This window comes from Leopardus geoffroyi, chromosome X (assembly GCF_018350155.1).
Source record: "Leopardus geoffroyi isolate Oge1 chromosome X, O.geoffroyi_Oge1_pat1.0, whole genome shotgun sequence".
NCBI classification, from domain to species: domain Eukaryota; kingdom Metazoa; phylum Chordata; class Mammalia; order Carnivora; family Felidae; genus Leopardus; species Leopardus geoffroyi.
The window spans coordinates 98,464,095-98,483,483 of record NC_059343.1 but is presented as its reverse complement, the minus strand read 5'-3'; the positions used below and the strand labels follow the sequence as shown (position 1 = coordinate 98,483,483).

The 19,389-nt window shown below is 49.7% G+C and overlaps 1 protein-coding gene across 3 annotated transcripts in view; it reads left to right on the top strand.

Moving 5' to 3' along the window:
* KIAA1210 (KIAA1210 ortholog) overlaps positions 1-19,389 on the top strand; it is a 64,660-nt gene that overhangs the window by 9,578 nt on the left and 35,693 nt on the right. For 2 of the 3 annotated variants that reach the window (XM_045471291.1, XM_045471290.1), the window contains exon 2: positions 18,637-18,707. In XM_045471291.1, the coding sequence (XP_045327247.1) occupies positions 18,647-18,707 (61 nt within the window). In that variant the 5' untranslated portion in view covers positions 18,637-18,646. Of the gene's footprint in view, positions 1-18,020; positions 18,333-18,636; positions 18,708-19,389 lie in introns of those variants that run through there. The other variant, XM_045471289.1, reaches the window with a different exon arrangement.

Here is a 19,389-nt window from a genome sequence, read left to right as displayed (position 1 = left end):
TGGGTTCGAGCCCCGCGCCGGGCTCTGTGCTGACAGGGCGGAGCCCGCTTGGGATTCTCTCTCCCCCTCTCTCTCTGCCCCTCCCTCGCACTCGCGCGGTCTTTGTCTCTCTCAAAATAAATAAATAAACTTAAAAAAAAATAAATGAATAAAAATATATTTTTTGAAAGGGAAGGAACAACGAGTGGGCAGGTTTAAGTCAAATCTCCTGCAACCCTGTGCTTTTTATTTTTGCTCTTTTTTAAAAATTGAAGTGTAATTAACATACAGTGTTATATTAGCTTCTGGTGTACAATGTAGTGACTCAACAATTCTATACGTTACTCAGTGCTCATCGTGGTTAAGTGTGCCCTTAGTCCCCTTCATCTGTTTCCCTCCCCACCCCCTACCTGGCAGCCACCAGTTTGTTGTCCGTCTTTAAGAGCCTGATTTTTGTTTGTCTCTTTTGTTTCTTTGTTTATTCTTTTGCTCTGTTCCTTAAGTTCCACATATGAGGCGAGTCAAATCATACGGTATTTGTTTTTCTCTGGCTGACTTCTTTCACTTAGCATAATGCCCTCTACGTCCATCCATGTTATGGCAAATGGCAAGATTTCAGTTTTTATGGCTGAGTAATATTCCAGTGTGTGTGTGTGTGTGTGTGTGTGTGTGTGTGTGTGTATCACGTCTTCTTTACCCATTCATCTCTCAATGGACACTTGGATGGCTTCCCTATCTCGGCTATTGTAAATAATGCCGCCATAATTATAGGGGTGCGTATATCTTCTTGAATTAGTGTTTTCATTTTCTTTGGGTAAATACCCAGTAGTGGAATTACTGAATCGTATGGTGATCCTATTTTTATGTTTTAAAGGAAACCCCATATTATTTTCCACGGCCTGTGCATTTTTAAAATGGCAAGAATAGCTTAGGTTTCTAAACAATCTGAAAGTAGGAGAGTTTTCTGAAAATACTCACAGGCTTCTGAAGGGTCTGCTCTGTAGGCTGGTCCCCTGTTGGCCAGCTCAGGCGGGGTTTAGAGTGGGCCTCGACAGAATCTGGCCTCTCTGGGGATGAACTGGGGATTTTGATCGATTGTCTATCTCAATGAATCAGAAAATCCTAGAATGCCTGGGATAAAAGGAATCCTAGACTCCAAGTTTAATTGCATTCCTTAGCTCTTCGGTGAGGAAACAGGCCCAGGGGAGGGACTTGGCGGGCCAAGGCCTCACGGCTAATTAACAGCAAAGCTGGAATGTCACATCTCCAAAAGTTGCTATGGGCCCCGCTGGGGGCTCACGTGTTAGAGATGTTTATTAGAAAAACAAAATACCTTCCTTTGTGATCACAGTTCTTTCGAGATATCATTCAAGTTGCTTTTTCTTCACTACCCTTGCCCTGCCATCCATTTCTGGGACATGGCTGCCCCAGTCGTGATTCACAACAGGGTTTCCTTAAAGCGGGGTGCCTGGGACCCTCTCCCTCAGACCCGCCTGGGAGCTTATAGAACAAGCACATCTCTGGGCCCGCCGCCAATGGGGAATCAGAATCCCTGGGGCTGAGGGCCCACGAATCCATGTTTGTTATACGGGATGTCGACTTCCGCCTTGAACTCATTTCCCACACCCGTGTCCCTATCTGTTGCAGTTTTTAGAAAAACCCTACTATTTAGTGAGCACTTACTTTGTACCGGGGCACTATGCTCTTTTTCACGGACTATCTCATTTATTCCTCGGATGCTGGCTGTGTGCTTCCAAGTGGAAATCACCCTCAAGTGGACAACAGAGCGGTGTCCGTCGGGGTTGGGGGGGTGGGGGGAGGGGGGCCGGCCGTCTCCCACCCCCATTTAAGCCCTGCTCCAGGGCACTAGAACCAGACTCCGGGGCGCTCCTTTTTCCAATCAGCTGCTGTCTAATGTCCCCAGTCCTAGAGCCTCCTTCCTGTGGCCCGTCAGGAGCGCTCCAGGAGCTTCTGGCTTCTTTTCCAGGCACTGGACCAAAGAGGTCTGAGAGTCAGGTATGAGAGCAGACTTGACCCCGAGGCAGAGGGGATGTAAGGGAGGCAGGTGCCGCCCGTAACTCACTGCTCCAAGCACATCGTTGTGGGCCAGAGTTTCCAGGCTCTTCCCGGTCACCCGGGGTCCGTGGCTGTCATTTGCCCTCGCTGCCCCCACCCTAACTCACCCACGCTGACTTTCCAGTAAGTTCCTCAGGGCTTAAGCTGTGAACAAATTTTCTTCCCGGCAGAGGGCCCATCTTAAGGTGGGTCTCCTCTATCAGGCCTCTCATGATTACCCCAGCCTTACACGGATAGGTCCCTTGTAGTCCCTTTTGCCGCTTTATTTAAGAAAAAAATTTTTTTTTTATGTTTTATTTAGTTTTGAGACAGAGAGAGAGCATGAGCAGGGGGAGGGGCAGAGAGAGAGGGAGACACAGAATCCAAAGCAGGCTCCGAGCGGTCAGCACAGAGCCCGACACGGGGCTCAAACCCACAAACCGTGAGATTATGATCTGAGCCGAGGTTGGGCGTTTAACCAACTGAGGCACCCAGGCGCCCCCCCCCTTTTGCTGCTATAAATGGAGCCACCCACAAAAGCAGCCTTTAGAACTTCCCATGGCTGCACGAGTTCGATTCCCTGATTCTTTTGCCTGCTCTTTCCCCTTCACTCTCGCCTTCCCTTGTTCTCTTACGTCTCGATCTTAGTTCTCTGGCTTGGCTTTGCCGGTTCCCGCTGGACTTGGCTTTGCAACGTGTTTCGGACACGCTTCTCCGGCCTCACCTTGGCCCCCTGTACCGCACATCCAAGCAACGCACATTCCGGCTTCCTGGTCCCAGACCCTCGGGGCTCCAGACCCCTCCGCCGTGTAGTCACTACCCTAGAGTCTAGCCTTTGGGTCCTTGTCATAGGATGTCATAAGAGAACACGTGATAGGTTTTGGTTCACCTCCTCACGTTACACATGGGGGAACTGAGGCCCAGTGAGGAGGCATCACTGTGCGGCAAGGCCACAAAGAGAAACTGTTGGAAGGGGAGAGTCAGGCCCCAGGCCTCCCGATTCCTAATCAAACACCGTTCTCGCGTTCCTCACGTGTCCTGGTCCATTGTCACCAGGGAGTGCGTCATTTTATGCAGCGCTCTTGGGCCCTCGGCCACTTCGGCTCAAATCCTGCCTTCCCCACGTACTCGCGTGGGACCCTGGGCAGCTACTCAGCCTTTCAGTCTCCCTCATCCGCAGAATAGGGAGGATCATTGCAGGTCTGTATAAGGACTTCGGGGTGGTAAGGAGAAGTGGGGGGGTCCTGGGAGAGACCGTTCTGACTTTGGTTCGGAGGGAATGATTGCAATGGTGGGTATTTGGGGCCGTGTGGCAAGGGACGGCAATGTCACGGCTGGGGGAAAGGGAGAGATTTCGGGGTCGGGGAACCTTTGGGTAAGGCTTCCTGTGACTCCAAGGCGGCAGCTGCCTCCCGCTGCCTGGCTGCAGGGCTGTCTGTGGGGCTCAGGGCTAAGAAAATCTGACGCCTTAGGCTGTCAGGTATCACCTTGACCGAGAACGACCAGGGCTCTCGGATTCTCGGATGCGTTTTCATTTCAGGAGGCGTGTGCCTCTTGCGGACGGCGGCGTCCCCTGTTCTTCTCCCTTCTCCTCCCTCCACCCCTGTTAAGGCACAGGGCGCTCTGAGACCCCTGTCTCTTGCCCTTTAGAGCCGGGAGGTGAAAGGCTAGTTACGGTACCTAGGAGGTGAAGCTGAGATGACCTCCCCCCGCCCCCACCCCGTGAGCTTAAAGGGCCTTGATGAAACCAAAAAGCTACAAGGTACCTTCATAGAAGGCGGATAGCGCGGCTTGTCGTGGGGGCACCTTCCTGTGGCCTGGTTTTCTTCCTCCTTTTTATTTCTCCTGGTTCCCCCTCCTCTCCTCCATGCCTTTTGAATTCAAAGGCCAGGAAGCCTCTGTGTCGTAGCGCACAGAATCCCCGCGGCCCCAGCGCCGCCACCCCCTTTTCGCCCTTTGCCTTTCTCCCCCTCGTTGGAGATTTTTTCACACACACACACACACACACACCCAAAACAGATGGATCATTGAATGCTAGGAGCTGTAATCACAGAAACCACAACAAATACGTCATAAAATTAAGTCACTCTGCTGGGGAAGGACTTGAGCAGCGAAATCCATCCTCGGGGGCCCTTGACTCAATTCTGGCTCTACCCTGAGTCCCCCAGGGTCCTCATGCTTCCTGCTTCCCTTGTGGGTGCCCTACTTCAGCCTGGCCACCCAAGGGGCCCATGCTGTAGACCTGTCCCCTGTAATACTGTGTGACGCCTCCACCATAAGTGTGTCCGGGGACCCCGTTTTGCGCAGGACTCTTCATTGTTAACATGGCCGATGAATCTTTGCAAAAGATGTTAGGGGCTGATAGTGACCTGGCTAGTTGTCCGATTTTCAGGTCCTAGCATAGGCCAGGACGTGAGATTCTTTGCAGGCAGGAGCAGATTTGGCCAAGTTACGAAGAGGAAGAGTACGGTGGCTGAGTCCTGGGCTCTGAAATCCTCCGGAACCGGATTTGAGTCCTAGCTCTTCTAGGACTTACTGCTTGTGCGACCTCGCACGGGTGACCTCGGGTGACCTCGTTTCAGCGAGACTCCGTTTCCTCCTCTGGGAAACGGGGATGAAAGTAGCAATGCCCACCTCATAGGGCTTTGTGAGGATTCAGTCAACACTGCACGTGAGACCAGTTTTCACAGCGCTTGCCCGGCACCGAGTAAGGACTCGGCAGTTTTGTTCATTGTATTCACTGTAATGTTCACTGTAAGACCGGAGCCCTCCCTTAATCGTAGGATGGGTGGACTGACAGGACAGAAGGGGGCTCCGCATCAGCTAGGCTTTGAGGCCACTAGACAGATGGCAGAAAGAACGTTGTAGGCCAGGTTCTTTGCATTGGCAGCCCCCCGGAGGATCTAAAGTGTTGGGGGTGGCGTCAGGTGGCTCTTTCTGAGCCTCTACTGGTTTGCCCTGGGTGGGGGGGGGGGCGTGAGGAGCGATGGAGGGAAAGAAAAGGCAGAACTGGAGGCATGCTAAGTATCTTTTTTTTTTTAATTTTTTTTTAAACATTTATTTATTTTTGAGACAGAGAGAGACAGAGCATGAACAGGGGAGGGGCAGAGAGAGAGGGAGACACAGAATCGGAAACAGGCTCCAGGCTCTGAGCCGTCAGCCCAGAGCCCGACGCGGGGCTCGAACTCACGGACCGCGAGATCATGACCTGAGCCGAAGTCGGCCACTTAACTGACTGAGCCACCCAGGCGCCCCCTTTTTGTTTATTCTTAAAAAATGGTTATTTATTTTTGAGAGAGAGTGCGAGCGGCGGAGGGGTGCAGAGAGAGAGAGAGAGAGGGAGACAGAATCCAAAGCGGGCTCTCTGCTGAGCAGCAGAGATCCCCACACGGGGCTCAGACCCACAAACCCTGACATCATGACTTGAATCAAAGTCGGACGCTCAAGCGACTGGGCCGCCCAGGCGCCCCCTTAAAATGGAAGCACTGGAAAAGGAGAAGACACCAAGAAGGAAAAAGAAGGAAGAAGAAGGGGAGGAGGAAGAGAAGAGGCTCTCTTCTAGTGGCGGGACGGATCTCCACAGAAATTTCCAGCAGTCTTCCCGCCAGGACACCTATTCTTTTTTTTTTTTTTTTTTTTTTAATTTTTTTTTCAACGTTTATTTATTTTTGGGACAGAGAGAGACAGAGCATGAACGGGGGAGGGGCAGAGAGAGAGGGAGACACAGAATCGGAAACAGGCTCCAGGCTCTGAGCCATCAGCCCAGAGCCCGACGCGGGGCTCGAACTCACGGACCGCGAGATCGTGACCTGGCTGAAGTCGGACGCTTAACCGACTGCACCACCCAGGCGCCCCATCTTTTGAGGCTGCCTCCAGTCTCCGGGACAGAGACATGCTCCTTGGCTGACGATCAGGGAGGGAAGAGGTATTCCTGAAATGGGCTTCCCTGTGGCGGGGAAGCGGAGAGCGGCGGGCTTTCATTTGTCTCTGGCCTCCTAGAGCGGGAGAAAGTCCCTGGTGACAATTTCTCTAGAGCAGGTGTCTGAAGCGGGAGTCCCCGAGAGCGTGATTAGGCATCTCCTTCATGGTTCCGGTGGTCAAAGGCCCATAGGCGTGAGTGTGGAGCGTAGAGAGGTGACCCTGTATCCCTCGTACGTCTTCCTGCTGACACCCGTGGGCTTGCGGAAGTCCCTGAAGGTGTCCTATGACATCACGTGCCACCAAAGGCCACGCGGCAGTTTCCGCGTTGGGCACATATCCACCCAAGGACTCTCCGAGCCAGGATAAATGACCATCAAGATTGTTTCCCTCAGGGCGCCTGGGTGGCCCAGTCGGTCAAGCATTCGCATCTTGGTTTCCGCTCAGGTCGTGATCTCACAGGACATGAGTTCAAGCCCCGCATCGGGCTCCGAGCTGACAGCGCGGAGCCTGCTTGGGATTCTCTGTCTCCCTTTCTCTCTCTGCCCCTCCCCTGCTCACGCTGTCCCTCTCTCAAAATAAATAACAAACGTTAAAAAATATATATTGTTTTCCTCTACCCAGGATACCGTGAGGGCACTCACATCTGCTCCTAGGAGCATGAGGAAGCTAAGCGGGCTGGGGGACGAGAGCAGAGGATCCCCTCAAGGACTGCTTACCGAGTTCTGTGTTTCATCTTAGGTCCTTACCCCGCGTCTGCCTTCTTCCCCAACCGGAGCTGAGGCCTGTGGGACTTGTATTTGTTTTCTCTTACCGTGTAACAAATGACAAGCATGTTCGTGTCTTACGCAATGCAAATATATTACCTCTCAGTCTGCGAGAGTCGAGAGCCCAGGCATGGTGTAGCTGCGTCCTCTGCTCAGGGGGTCGTCAGGCTGCAATTGGTGTATCAGCCATGGCTGGGGGCGCCTCTGAGGTTCAAGGGTTTCTTCCAGACTGACTGGTTGTTGGGAGAATTCAGGTTTTGGAGCCCGTAGGGCTGAGGTCCTCACTTTCTGACTGGCTGTCGGCCAAGGGTTGGCCTCAGTTACTGGAGGCCACCTGCCCTTCCCTGCCACGGGGTCCTCAGCACGACATAGGTGTTTGTTCCTTCCAGGCCAAAAGGAGAGTGTCTGCCGTGGCTTCAAATCTCTCTGACTTCTCTGACCTCTGGACACGCTTTTCAGAAGAGCTTACCTGATTAGGCTAGGCCCACCCACACTCAAGGGGAGGCGATTTATGGGGATGCACACTACGGGGGGAGCAGCAATCTTCGGGGCCATATTAGAATTCTGCCCACCAAGGGCTCTATGTAAAAAAAAAAAAAAAAACAAAAACATTTCAGCCCTTCCAGATTATTTAAAAAAAAAAAAAAAGAGGCCAGCTGCTTTCCATTAGCATTCCCCACTCTGGGAAAGGGGACAAAGCTATCAGGCAAAATCTTCTGAATCTTTGAACCTGAACTGGGCTATGGTTAAAAAATGTCAACAACCTTGGAAGACAGGCCTTATCCCTTTTTGTCTTTTTTTTTTTTTTAACCCCCTAGAGCCCTTGTTCAGCCCTCAAGTCAGACAGTCTGAGAAGCGAAAGTCAGCTCCGAGACCTCAGCATCTAGGGTCGGCCGAGAGAGAGCGAGCAAGCATTTAAATGATGACCCATAACGAAACTCCATGTCTCTGCGGGGCCAGGCTTCCCAGTGACCATTATTTTTTTTTTTTCAATATATGAAATTTATTGTCAAATTGGTTTCCATACAACACCCAGTGCTCATCCCAAAAGGTGCCCTCCTCAATACCCATCACCCACCCTCCCCTCCCTCCCACCCCCCATCAACCCTCAGTTTGTTCTCAGTTTTTAACAGTCTCTTATGCTTTGGCTCTCTCCCACTCTAACCTCTTTTTTTTTTTCTTTTCCTTCCCAGTGACCATTATTACATGACTTTATGTTCCTTGGAAGTGGCTCTGGATAAAAACTTACATTATCTCCTCTTTCCTTACTCAGCTGGCCAGCTTTTACATGGGTTTCGCGCACAGGGGATTTTTACCGAAAGTGTGAATCGTCTTGCCCCCGTCTGTTTGAAAAGGTCGCCACTGTTGCCACCGATTTCCCATTCGTCACCACAGCCACCCCCCACTCCCTGCTCCCGGGTCCATCCAGAAGAACATGCAGTGGGCACCTTCGATGTGCCTGGTGTCGCTCTAGGTGTTGGGGATCTCCAGATGAGCAAAATGCGGTCCCGGTCTTCAAGGGGATGTCAACTATGACAGAGGCGTGTGCAAAGGACCGAGAGCATGGGGCATGCGTGGGTGGCGACCTTTGAGGAACGCGTAGGATTTCAAGGCGCTGGGGATTAGGGCATTGGTATTCTAGGCCAAGCAGCCTGTGGAGAGCCCAGAGTGTGGGAGGACGTGGCGTGTTTGGGGAATGACTGGCGATTCTGGACATGAGGATGTGAGCGGGGGTGGACTTCTGGGACAATGGAAGGGGGCAGGGGACACCAGATGGCAGAGGGCCTTGAGCATCAAGAACTTGGCTTTCATGCTGAGGGCGGCAGGAAGTTGATGAACTCGTGGAAGCAGGGGAGGCTTGTGGTCAGAGTGTTATCTGAGAGCAAACATTGTGACTTTTTTTGAGATATCAGTGAGGTGACAGTTTTTGCTAAAAGTCATAAATAAATAAAAGTATAGACCAGAGGCCACTCATATATATATATATAAATGTTTATTTTATTTTGGGGGGGAGGGGCAGAGAGAGAGGGAGACACAGAATCCGAAACAGGCTCCAGGCTCTGAGCTGTCGGCACAGAGCCCGACGCGGGGCTCGAACTCACGAACAGAGAGATCATGACCTGAGCCGGAGTCGGACGCTTAACCCACTGAGCCACCCAGGCGCCCCCAAAAGGTCACTCTTGACGAGTCCTGGTCTAACTAAGGAACACATTCACTTCAGATTTATATTAGCCTTCATGGGACACGTGAAAGAAACACAAGGATGCTTCTCGGAGGAGATGTTCGGAAGGCCAAGCGCTGGTTAAGAAAGCCTGAGGGCAAAGGGAAAGAGGGTTGCTGGTGGTGGAGGCTATAAGTAGAAGGAGGCAGCATATCTGCTCCTGAAGCTTCCTCCGTGAGGATCTGGGCCCAGCCCAGCTGAGTGGGGCTCCACACCCAGGGTTCTGGAACTGGGAGACGAGGAGCTTCCTCCCCCAGGACAAATGTTCCTCTGCCTCCTACAGATGCCTCTACTTGTAAGAAATTTCTGGCCGCAGGGGTGCCTGGGTGGCTCTGCCAGTTAAGCGCCCCACCTCGGCTCCGGTCATGATCTCACGGTTTGTGAGTTCCAGCCCCGCATAGGCTCTCTGCTGTCAGCAAGGAGCCCGCTTCGGATCCTCTTTCCTCCCCTCTCTCTGCTCCCCACCCCCCCCCCCCCCGCTTGCATGCACTCTCTCTCTCTCTCAAAAATAAATAAACATTAAAAAAAAAAAAAGAAATTTCTGACCACAAAGACGGCTTTTGCATTCCTTCCCCTTCCTTTATTGAATGTAGGCATTCATTCAACAAACCTTTCTTGGGTGCCTGCTACGTCTACGTACCGTTCTAGGGGCCGGGAGACTCAGTGAGGAACAAAATTGACAATGCCCCTGACCTTAGGGAATTTAAGTTCCAGGAGAGAAGACAGACAAGAAACAAGTAATACAGAATATAATTTCAGGTGGCCCTGAGTGCTATAAAGATGTTCATAAAGGGTCATGTGACAGAGAGAGACAGGAGGCTCTAACTAAGATGGTCACGGAGGTCTTCTCCGGGAGGTGATGGTTGAGCTAGCCTAAATGCTACAAAGGAGTCAACCATGCAACTACGGGGGGACAGAGCCCTCCAGGCAAAGGGCGCAGCAGGTGCAAAGATCCTGAGACTGAAAGTGTGTTGTTGATTGTGTGTTGGAGTGTGTTGGAGATTAGTGAGCAGGCCAGTGAGGCCGCAGCAGAGGGACGGAGGAGGAGGGTAGCAGAATTGACAGTCAGGGGGCGTGGGGGTGGGGCCACATCTCATAGGGCCCAGGATGAGGAGCTGGGCTTTTGCTCTGAGCGCGATGGCAAGCCACTGGGGTGGGGGGAGGTTGAGCAGGGGACTGACGTGACCGATGTGGCCACTGTGTGGACAATAAGAAGGCAAAAAGGGAAGGAGGGAGACCAGTGGGGTCATTGCGGTAATGCAGCAACAAGCTAATGGCGGTTCAGCCGAGGCAAGAAATGGTTGGATTACAGAAATACGTAGAAGGAAGGACTCACAGGATTCCCTGTCGGGTTAGCTGTGGCATACGGCGAAAAGAGAGGCATCAGGAGCTCCTAGAATTCAGTCTGAGCATTCGGTTAGTGGCATTTTCTGAGCTTGGGAAAACTGGGGTGGGAGAGGAGTGAGTACGAGTGAAAGCAAGAGTTCCATGCGCTGTCGGTTGGAGTGTAATGCCCGAAGTTTCTAAACCTCCCACAAAAGACCACCAGAGTCGTGAGTCAAAGCCAAGCGGCAAGGGGCGTTTATTGCAGGTTCGAACCTGGACCTCTGCGCACTCGTTACCGGTGACGCTAAGAGGCCTCGATCAGGGTTGGTATAGCATTTTTATAGACAGGGATAAACAACATAGGTGAGGTTTCAAATCAAGGACATTTGTTGTTTTCTGACTGGGCATCCTTTATCTGTCCTTCGGCGGGAAGGCTCTGTGTCCTTCGGCGGGAAGGCTCTGTGTCTGTCCTTCGGCGGGAGAGGGAAGGGGGAAGGGGAGGAATGTGTTAAGCAAGCAAGATTACAGAAGCGAAGGACGCCAGTTAGTTTATGTACAATTACTACAATTACCCATTCTACTACACGGCGAGTTACATCCAGGAAAGGTCTCACAATGCTCATAGCAAACAGCAAGCAAAACAGACTTTTCAGCAATTGTATTTCTTGTCAAAGATCCATAATACGGGAAGAGAGAACTTAGCTTTAAACTATTTGGATTGTTCTTTTCATTCCCCCCTTTTTCTTGTGCCTAGAGAGCCAATCTTGGATCTTCAGTTTTCTATTTGTAATGTCTCAAGCGGTTGGTACTGAGTTCGTAAGACCATTAATTGTACAGCATTGAACCTGTTTTGGACAAAATTAATAATTTTGTTTATGATGCAGGGGCCGAATGTGAGAGCGAGAAGTAGGATGGCCAGAGGCCCGAGTAAGGCGGAGAGCAGGGTAGTTAACCATGGGGACGCACTGAACCAGGATTCAAACCATCCAGCCTCTTGTTCTCTTTCCTTTTTTCGTTTATTTAGCCCTTCTCGGACCTTGGCCATAGAATCTCTTACTATTCCTGTGTGGTCAGCATAGAAACAACATTCTTCTCCTAGTGCTGCACAGAGACCACCCTGCTGTAGGAACAGCAGGTCTAATCCTCTCCTGTTTTGTAAAACTACTTCCGAGAGGGAGGTTAGGGACTTTTCAAGCGAAGTGATGGCAGTTTCTATTCTTTCTATATCTTTGTCAACCGCTTCTCTCAGTATACTAAATCCCTTGTTTTGTATAGTTAAGGCCGAGATCCCTGTCCCGGTTCCGATGGCCCCGAGTCCAAATATGGTTGCCAGAGTTAGAGCCCCTGCAGTAATGAGTTCTCTTTTAGTCACTTTTTTAGGTGCTGTCCACATCTGGTCTACATACTCAGCTGTGTGGTATATGATTTTTGGGAACACAATTACCATTACACAGAATTCTGACTGATTGAACATGTCCTTATAGAGGCAAGGGGTTAATCCCGCATGAGAACAGAGCCACCATGAGTTATTTGGTGGAATAATCCAGTTTTCTGAAGTATTGAATATATTCCTGTTACTTATGCATAAGTGGCTATATTTTGTTGGCACTGTTCCTATGCATGTCCCATTTCCCGTAAGTACTGGTAGTGTGAGGCCGGGTTTTCTCTGTCCCCAACTGCAAGCGTCTGAGTTGTTTGCAGTGCTATAATTTCCTATTATTGCTACTGACTCGTAAAATGGAGGTTTTATGGAATAACACAGCCAACAAGCTTCTGTTTCATTGGGTTTAGTATGGTTTAAGGCCTTATAAGTGGTATTTATCATTACCCATAAGGGGTCATCTTTGAATGGGATTTGAATTTTTCGAGTTTTTTTCAGGGTCACCTGAGTGGTCGAAGAACCAGTACCCTTGCCCGTAGTGTCAGGAGGCTCACTAGTGGGCCCTGGAGTAGTAGTAGGCTCACTTGTGGCCCCTATTACTGGATTTGGTCCTACTAACACTGGTGGAACCTTGGGTTGTACCTTTAGTTTTATCTGAATAATAGTTGCATAGTTGGGTGGTCTCTGATATAAATAGATTCCCCAAGTAAGCCCCTTGGTCCATCTAGTTTCTTTTTTTCCATCTTCTAGAAATTTGATACGGACAAGGTTACAATTTTCTGAGTAATATCCTCGGCCGGAAAAGCCTAAGTTACCCCACATGTTACAGGGCCTGATAAATGACATGTCGATGTAAAGAGGTGTTACCTTCCATTTTGATTTACCATCATTGGCGGTGACACAGCTCCAGGACTTACAGTAGTGGCTGAGAATTCCCCCACATATGGAGTGAGCTTTCTGTCCAAACCCAGGGCATGCATAAAATCCTATTTCGCTTAAGTAAATTCTTGCTTCTTTTTCCCTCCCGTGGACTAGTCCGACTGACTTAGCCACCTGTTCTAAATTAAAATAGAGATCTGGCCACCAGGTATTTAAGGGAACATCTGTCTTTGTGGTAGTATTATAGACTTCATGGGTTTCTAAATTAGAAACCTCCCAAGTTAAAGTATAGGGTATATGGGGGTTGCTTGCAATACTTATCAGTCCGTAGGAGGTGAGCAAGAGTTCGCTTATGAGTGCTCCTCCGATCATTGTGGGTCCGGTGCTGCAGCAACAGTCCTGGTATGGGACACCCAGGCCTTTGGTCTTAGCTGGTTTTCGGGGTCAGGTTTTCGACACAGGGTCAATTTTAAAGGATGGGTCTTACTCTGGTCAATCGTCCAGGCGGTGTTGGCTTCTGGCACGAAGTCTTTTTGAACTGCAAAGGGATCAGCTGGTCGGGCGTGGATGTAATGGATCCAGGTAGCAATCCCGTCGACTTTGAGAGCAGTGGGTGTGGTTAGGATCACAATATAGGGTCCCTTCCACCGTGGTTGGAGGGTCTCTTGCTGGTGTCTCCGCACGTATACCCAATCTCCGGGTCGGTAGTGATGCGGCTCAGGAGGGGACCCGTTTTCATAAATGGCTCTCAATCTGGGCCAAACTTCCTGGTGGGTGTGCTGGAGTTCCCTCAGGGAAATAAGAAGTTCATGGTCATCAAATTCAGTTAACACATTAGACTGTAGGTTGGGAATTATAGGGGGGGGGGCACTCCATACATGATTTCAAAGGGGGTTAATCCAAGTTTATAAAGGGAGTTCCGCACCCTGAACAGAGCGTAGGGGAGTAAGACTACCCAGTTAGCACCAGTCTCCATGGTCAATTTGGTTAGGGTCTCTTTTAGGGTTCTATTCATTCTTTCTACCTGTCCTGAACTTTGGGGTCTATATGCACAATGTAGTTTCCAATCGGCCCCAATAAACTGCGCTATCCCTTGTATTACCTTTGAAATGAATGCTGGTCCGTTGTCTGATCCTATTAGGGTAGGGAATCCGTACCTGGGCATGATGTCTTCCAACATTTTCTTTGCTACTACCTGCGCAGTCTCATGCTTGGTGGGGAAGGCCTCTATCCATCCTGAAAAGGTATCTATAAACACTAGCAAATATTTGTATCCATATTTTCCAGGCTTTACCTCGGTGAAGTCTACTTCCCAATAGGCTCCCGGCCTGGTTCCGCGAGTTCTGGAGCCAGGGTTTTTCCCGTGGTTGGTGGCGTTGGTTAGTTGACAAGCTTTACAGCTAGTAACTATCTGTTCAATTTTTGTCCTAGAGTTTTTAATGGTGATCCTAGCATGTCTTATTAAGTCTTGCATTTTTTTTTTTTTGTGCCCATATGAGTGGCCCGGTGCATTTTGGATAAGACTTTATTTCCCATTTCCTCTGGGAGGATTATGCTGCAGTCCGCTGCTCTCCACCATCCGTTAAGGCACTGAGTCATAGGCAACTTTTGGATCCAGTCTAGGTCTGTTTTAGTGTAGGTGGGACTTTCTGGTAAACTAGCTGGACCGGGGTCTGGTAGGGTGGTCATTAAAGCACAGTCCACCTGTAAGGCCACCTCTCGGGCCACCTGGTCAGCCAGATTATTTCCTCTGGCCACCGGTGTGATCGGTTTTTGGTGGCCTGGGCAATGTATGATGGCTAGTCGTTTAGGCAGCCAGAGTGCCTTTAAAAGAGCCAATATTTCTTCTTTGTTTTTGATGGTTTTCCCCTCTGCAGTTAACAGTCCCCTCTCTCTGTATATTGCTCCATGTATGTGGGCCGTAGCAAAAGCATATCTGCTATCGGTGTATACGTTTAGTCTCTTGTCTTTTCCCAAAGTCAGTGCCTTGGTTAAGGCCACAAGTTCAGCCCGTTGGGCAGAGGTGCCAGCTGGCAAAGGCTCTGCCCAAACAGTCTCAGTTTCAGTTGTGACTGCTGCCCCCGCGTACCTTTGACCGTGATGTATAAAGCTGCTGCCGTCAGTGAACCAGGTAACTTCGGCGTCTGGCAGCGGATGATCTTGTAAATCTTCCCGAGCTCCATGAACCTGTGCCAATATCTCAGCGCAGTCATGGAGAGGGGTATCCAAGTCCGGGTCTGGTAACAGGGAGGCAGGGTTTAGTGCTCGGGTGGGAGCATAAATGATTCTGAGGGGATTTAATAATAGTCCCTGGTAGTGAACCAGTCTGGCGTTACTAATCCATCGGTCAGGAGGTTGTTTGAGGACTCCCTCGATGGCATGAGGGGTTGTGATATGTAACTCTTGTCCCATAGTTAACTTATCAGCATCTTTTACCATTAGAGCTGTAGCAGCGATCATACGGAGGCAAGGGGGCCAGCCAGCCGCTACTGGGTCCAGTCTTTTTGAAAGATAGGCAATGGGCCTGGGCCATGGGCCAAGGAGTTGCGTCAGCACTGCTTTAGCTACCCCTTTATTTTCATCTACGAAGAGATGAAAGGGTTTGGAGACATTGGGGAGCCCTAAGGCTGGTGCCGACAACAGGGCGAGTTTAATTTGTTGGAAAGCCTGCTCAGTTTCCTCTGTCCACTCAAAGGGCACCTGCTCTCGGGTGACCAAGTAAAGAGGCTTAGCCATCTCGGCGAACCGAGGTATCCACAAGCGGCAGAACCCGGCCGATCCTAGGAACTCTCTTACCTGTCTTTGGGTCGTGGGTCGGGGGATGCGAAGAACGGTTTCCTTCCGTGCATCAGTGAGCCATCGCTGGCCTCCCCTTAACAGATACCCAAGTAGGTTACCTCGGATCTGCAAATTTGGGCTTTCTTTGCTGAAGCCCGGTACCCTAGGGCACCAAGTGTCCGGAGGAGATTTTTGGTGCCTTGCAAGCAAGCTTCGGCAGTCTCAGTGGCGATTAAAAGATCGTCAACGTACTGCAAGAGAGTTACTTCGGGGTTTTGATTCCGGTACTCACCCAGATCTTCGTGGAGTGCCTCATCGAACAAGGTGGGTGAGTTTTTAAATCCTTGGGGAAGCCGGGTCCAGGTAAGTTGCCCATTTATGCCTCTCTCAGGGTCGGACCACTCGAAGGCGAAGAGCTCCTGGCTTTTGGGGGCCAGAGGCAGGCTGAAAAAAGCATCTTTTAAATCAAGGACCGTATACCATTGTTTTTCTGGGCTGAGGGCACTTAGGAGGGTATAGGGGTTGGGTACTGTTGGGTGTATGTCCATGACTCGGCGGTTAACTTCTCTCAGGTCTTGTACCGGACGGTAGTCTGCACTGTTAGGTTTTCGTATGGGCAGCAGGGGGGTGTTCCAGGCTGAATGGCAGGGACGCAAGATGCCTAAGTCTAGGAGGCGACGGATATGTGGTGTGATGCCCTTTTTGGCCTCCATTGACATCGGGTATTGTCGGACCTGAACTGGATCTGCCCCTGGTTTCAGCTCTATGAATAGAGCTGGGCGATGTTTAGCCAATCCCATACCCCCGGTTTCGGCCCATGCTTCTGGAAACTGCTGGAGCCAGGGCTCTATGTTGTGACTTTGTGAGGGTGGCCCTTGATGGAGTCGATATTCATCTTCTAATCTCAGAGTAAGTATGGTAATGGGTTGGTTGTGAGGGCCAGTCACTTGGGGGCCCCCTGGCGTAAAATGAATCTGGGCCCCCATTTTAGTGAGTAAGTCTCTTCCCAATAAGGGGCACGGGCTGTCAGGGATGACTAGGAAGGAATGGGTAACCTTCCCATTTCCTAGGTCCACAGTTCTTTGGGTGGTCCAGGGATATTTTTTTTTTTTTTTTTTTTTTTAGCACTCTGGAGGTTCATAAAAAAATGAAAGTATTTAGTTCGCAGGCGCGTTGGGCGTAAGCAGCCCACAGAAAAGAATCCTGATGGGCCAAAAAGCCCCCCGATGGGCCAAACAGGCCCCCAGATGGACCAAACAGGTCCCCAGATGGGCCAAACAGGCCCCCAGATGTCAGTGGACGTCTCCAACTGACCCCGGCTGGGTGCCCTATAGCGCGTCCGCCAGGGTCACACCAGCTTCCAGACAGAACCGGTTCTCCAGAGAAGAAGCACAGATCAGAGAGAAAAGGAAGAACGTTAGAGCTGGCTTACTTACCGATCGGAGTCAGATACGACCCATTGACCAGAAGTCTGGTGGGCTCGGGGGAGATCTCGGTGGGACCTCCAAATGTAATGCCCGAAGTTTCTAAACCTCCCACAAAAGACCACCAGAGTCGTGAGTCAAAGCCAAGCGGCAAGGGGCGTTTATTGCAGGTTCGAACCTGGACCTCTGCGCACTCGTTACCGGTGACGCTAAGAGGCCTCGATCAGGGTTGGTATAGCATTTTTATAGACAGGGATAAACAGCATAGGTGAGGTTTCAAATCAAGGACATTTGTTGTTTTCTGACTGGGCATCCTTTATCTGTCCTTCGGCGGGAAGGCTCTGTGTCCTTCGGCGGGAAGGCTCTGTGTCTGTCCTTCGGCGGGAGAGGGAAGGGGGAAGGGGAGGAATGTGTTAAGCAAGCAAGATTACAGAAGCGAAGGACGCCAGTTAGTTTATGTACAATTACTACAATTACCCATTCTACTACACGGCGAGTTACATCCAGGAAAGGTCTCACAATGCTCATAGCAAACAGCAAGCAAAACAGACTTTTCAGCAATTGTATTTCTTGTCAAAGATCCATAATACGGGAAGAGAGAACTTAGCTTTAAACTATTTGGATTGTTCTTTTCAGGAGATGTTGGCTGGGCAGTTGGTTATAAGAATATGGAGTTCAGGGAAGACATCCAGTCGAGAGGGAGAAACTTTGGAGTCCAGTGTATAGAGGGTATTTCAACTCTGAACGAGATCATTTAGGGGATGGTAGCCAGTAGTCACATGGGACCCTTGAGCACTTGAAATTGGCCAGCTCGAATTGAGATGTGCTGTGCACGTCAAATGCAAACCACATTTCAGACTTAGCATGAAAAAAAAGAATGTAAAATATCCCATTGACATTAGTTTTAGAATGATTACACGCGGAGCTGCTAATATTTGGTCTCTGTTGAGTTAAATAAAATATGATAATGTGTTGGTTCTATTGAGCTAAAACTTCAGTGTGGCTCCTGGAAATTTAAAAATTACAGACGTAGTGGGGGCACCTGGGTGGCTCAGTCAGTTGAGCCTCCTACGTCGGCTCAGGTCATGATTTCACGGTTCATGCGTTTGAGCCCCACATCGGGCTGTCTGCTGTCAGCACAGAGCCCGCTTCGAACCCTCTGTCCCCCTCTCTCTGCCCCTCCCTGCTCGAGCTCTCCCCAAAATAAATATTTTTAAAAATTCCATACATGGCTTGCAATTGTGGCTCATGTTAATGTTTCTATTTAATGGCACTGGTCTAGGAAATTATTGTAGAATAAAGAGGGCCAAGGGCAGAGCTTTTAGGTGCAACAATGTTTCATATCTGGGGAGAGGAGAAAGATTCAGCAAAGGAGATTGAGGACAGCCAATGAGGTAGGAGGAAAATTCAGGGAGTGTGATGTTCAGAAAGGCAAAGCGATAACATTATACAAAAAGGGGGAGTGTCCAGTGGTGCAGGGAAGTCCAGGAACTGATGGTTGCATTTAGCCAGAGCAGTTTTTGATAGAGTGGTTTAGAAGTAGGTTGGGTTGGAAGCCTGAATAGAGAGAACCCAGGAGAACAAGAAGTGAAGACATAAGCCTAGTAAGTATAGATGAGGTAACTCTTTAACGTTTTGCTTTAAAGAGATGCAGAGAAATGGGCGGTGATGGGAAGAGAATTTCTCTAAAAAAATTTGTGCTCCTGGCCCAAGGAATTCTCCTGTCTTCCCCTGGGATTTCTGAGGGGCTTCTGAATTTCTTCACTCCGTTGCTTCTCCCGTATCTCCAGGTGGAACTCTGTGTGTGTGTGTGTGTGTGTGTGTGTGTGAATGGATACACATCCAAGTACAAAATGAGTGGATAGCAGATGATGATCTTTTGCTTTTTCACTCAATATTTTACTGTAGTGATCCTACTATGGCTGAATCCCTGAGGGAAGCTTCTGGAAGCCTGGAAGTTCTAGAGGCCGGTGATGAGGGTAAGTAGCCCAGTAAAATGTTGCTAACTAGACCTAGCTTTCTTTACTGTGTTGAACCCCTAGGGAAAAAAATCAAGTCACAGGCAAACGAGTTCATATCAAATTTCTAATAATACTAGACCCAGTGCACATTTGCTTTGCAGTCTTTTCACCTCTTCTCTTTTGTGTCCAACTCTGGTATCAGAAGGCTTGTCTGAGGCCCTGCAGTCCTCTGTGGGGATGGTTACCGGGTTCTACTTGCTAAGGCAGGAGAAGTATTTCTGCTTAATCAGAAAAAAAAAAAAATCGGAGCCTATCATGATCCAAGAGATTTGACTGAAGTTATACTATAGATAGTAGTCCAGATTTAACCAACAGATAAGTTTGTAGTTTAAGGAGTAAAGGGGGGGGGAGTACAGATAAAAAATGCTACCACAAGCTTCTGTTAAATACGACTCAATTTACAAAACTGCTTTTTGTAAAACTTACTCGGATGTGAATCCATTCCGTAAACTGTGGGGCCACCTACGAGTGATGCGTGGCCATGGATAGAGTATCATGTAAGGGAGGCAAAGGTCACTAAATGATGAACTTCACTGACACCCCACCCCCCCAAAAAAGGAACCATCAGATATAAAATAAGACATTGAATCTAAAGACAGAACTAAATGGAACAGTTCACTGGGTGGTTTTTCAAGTTTCG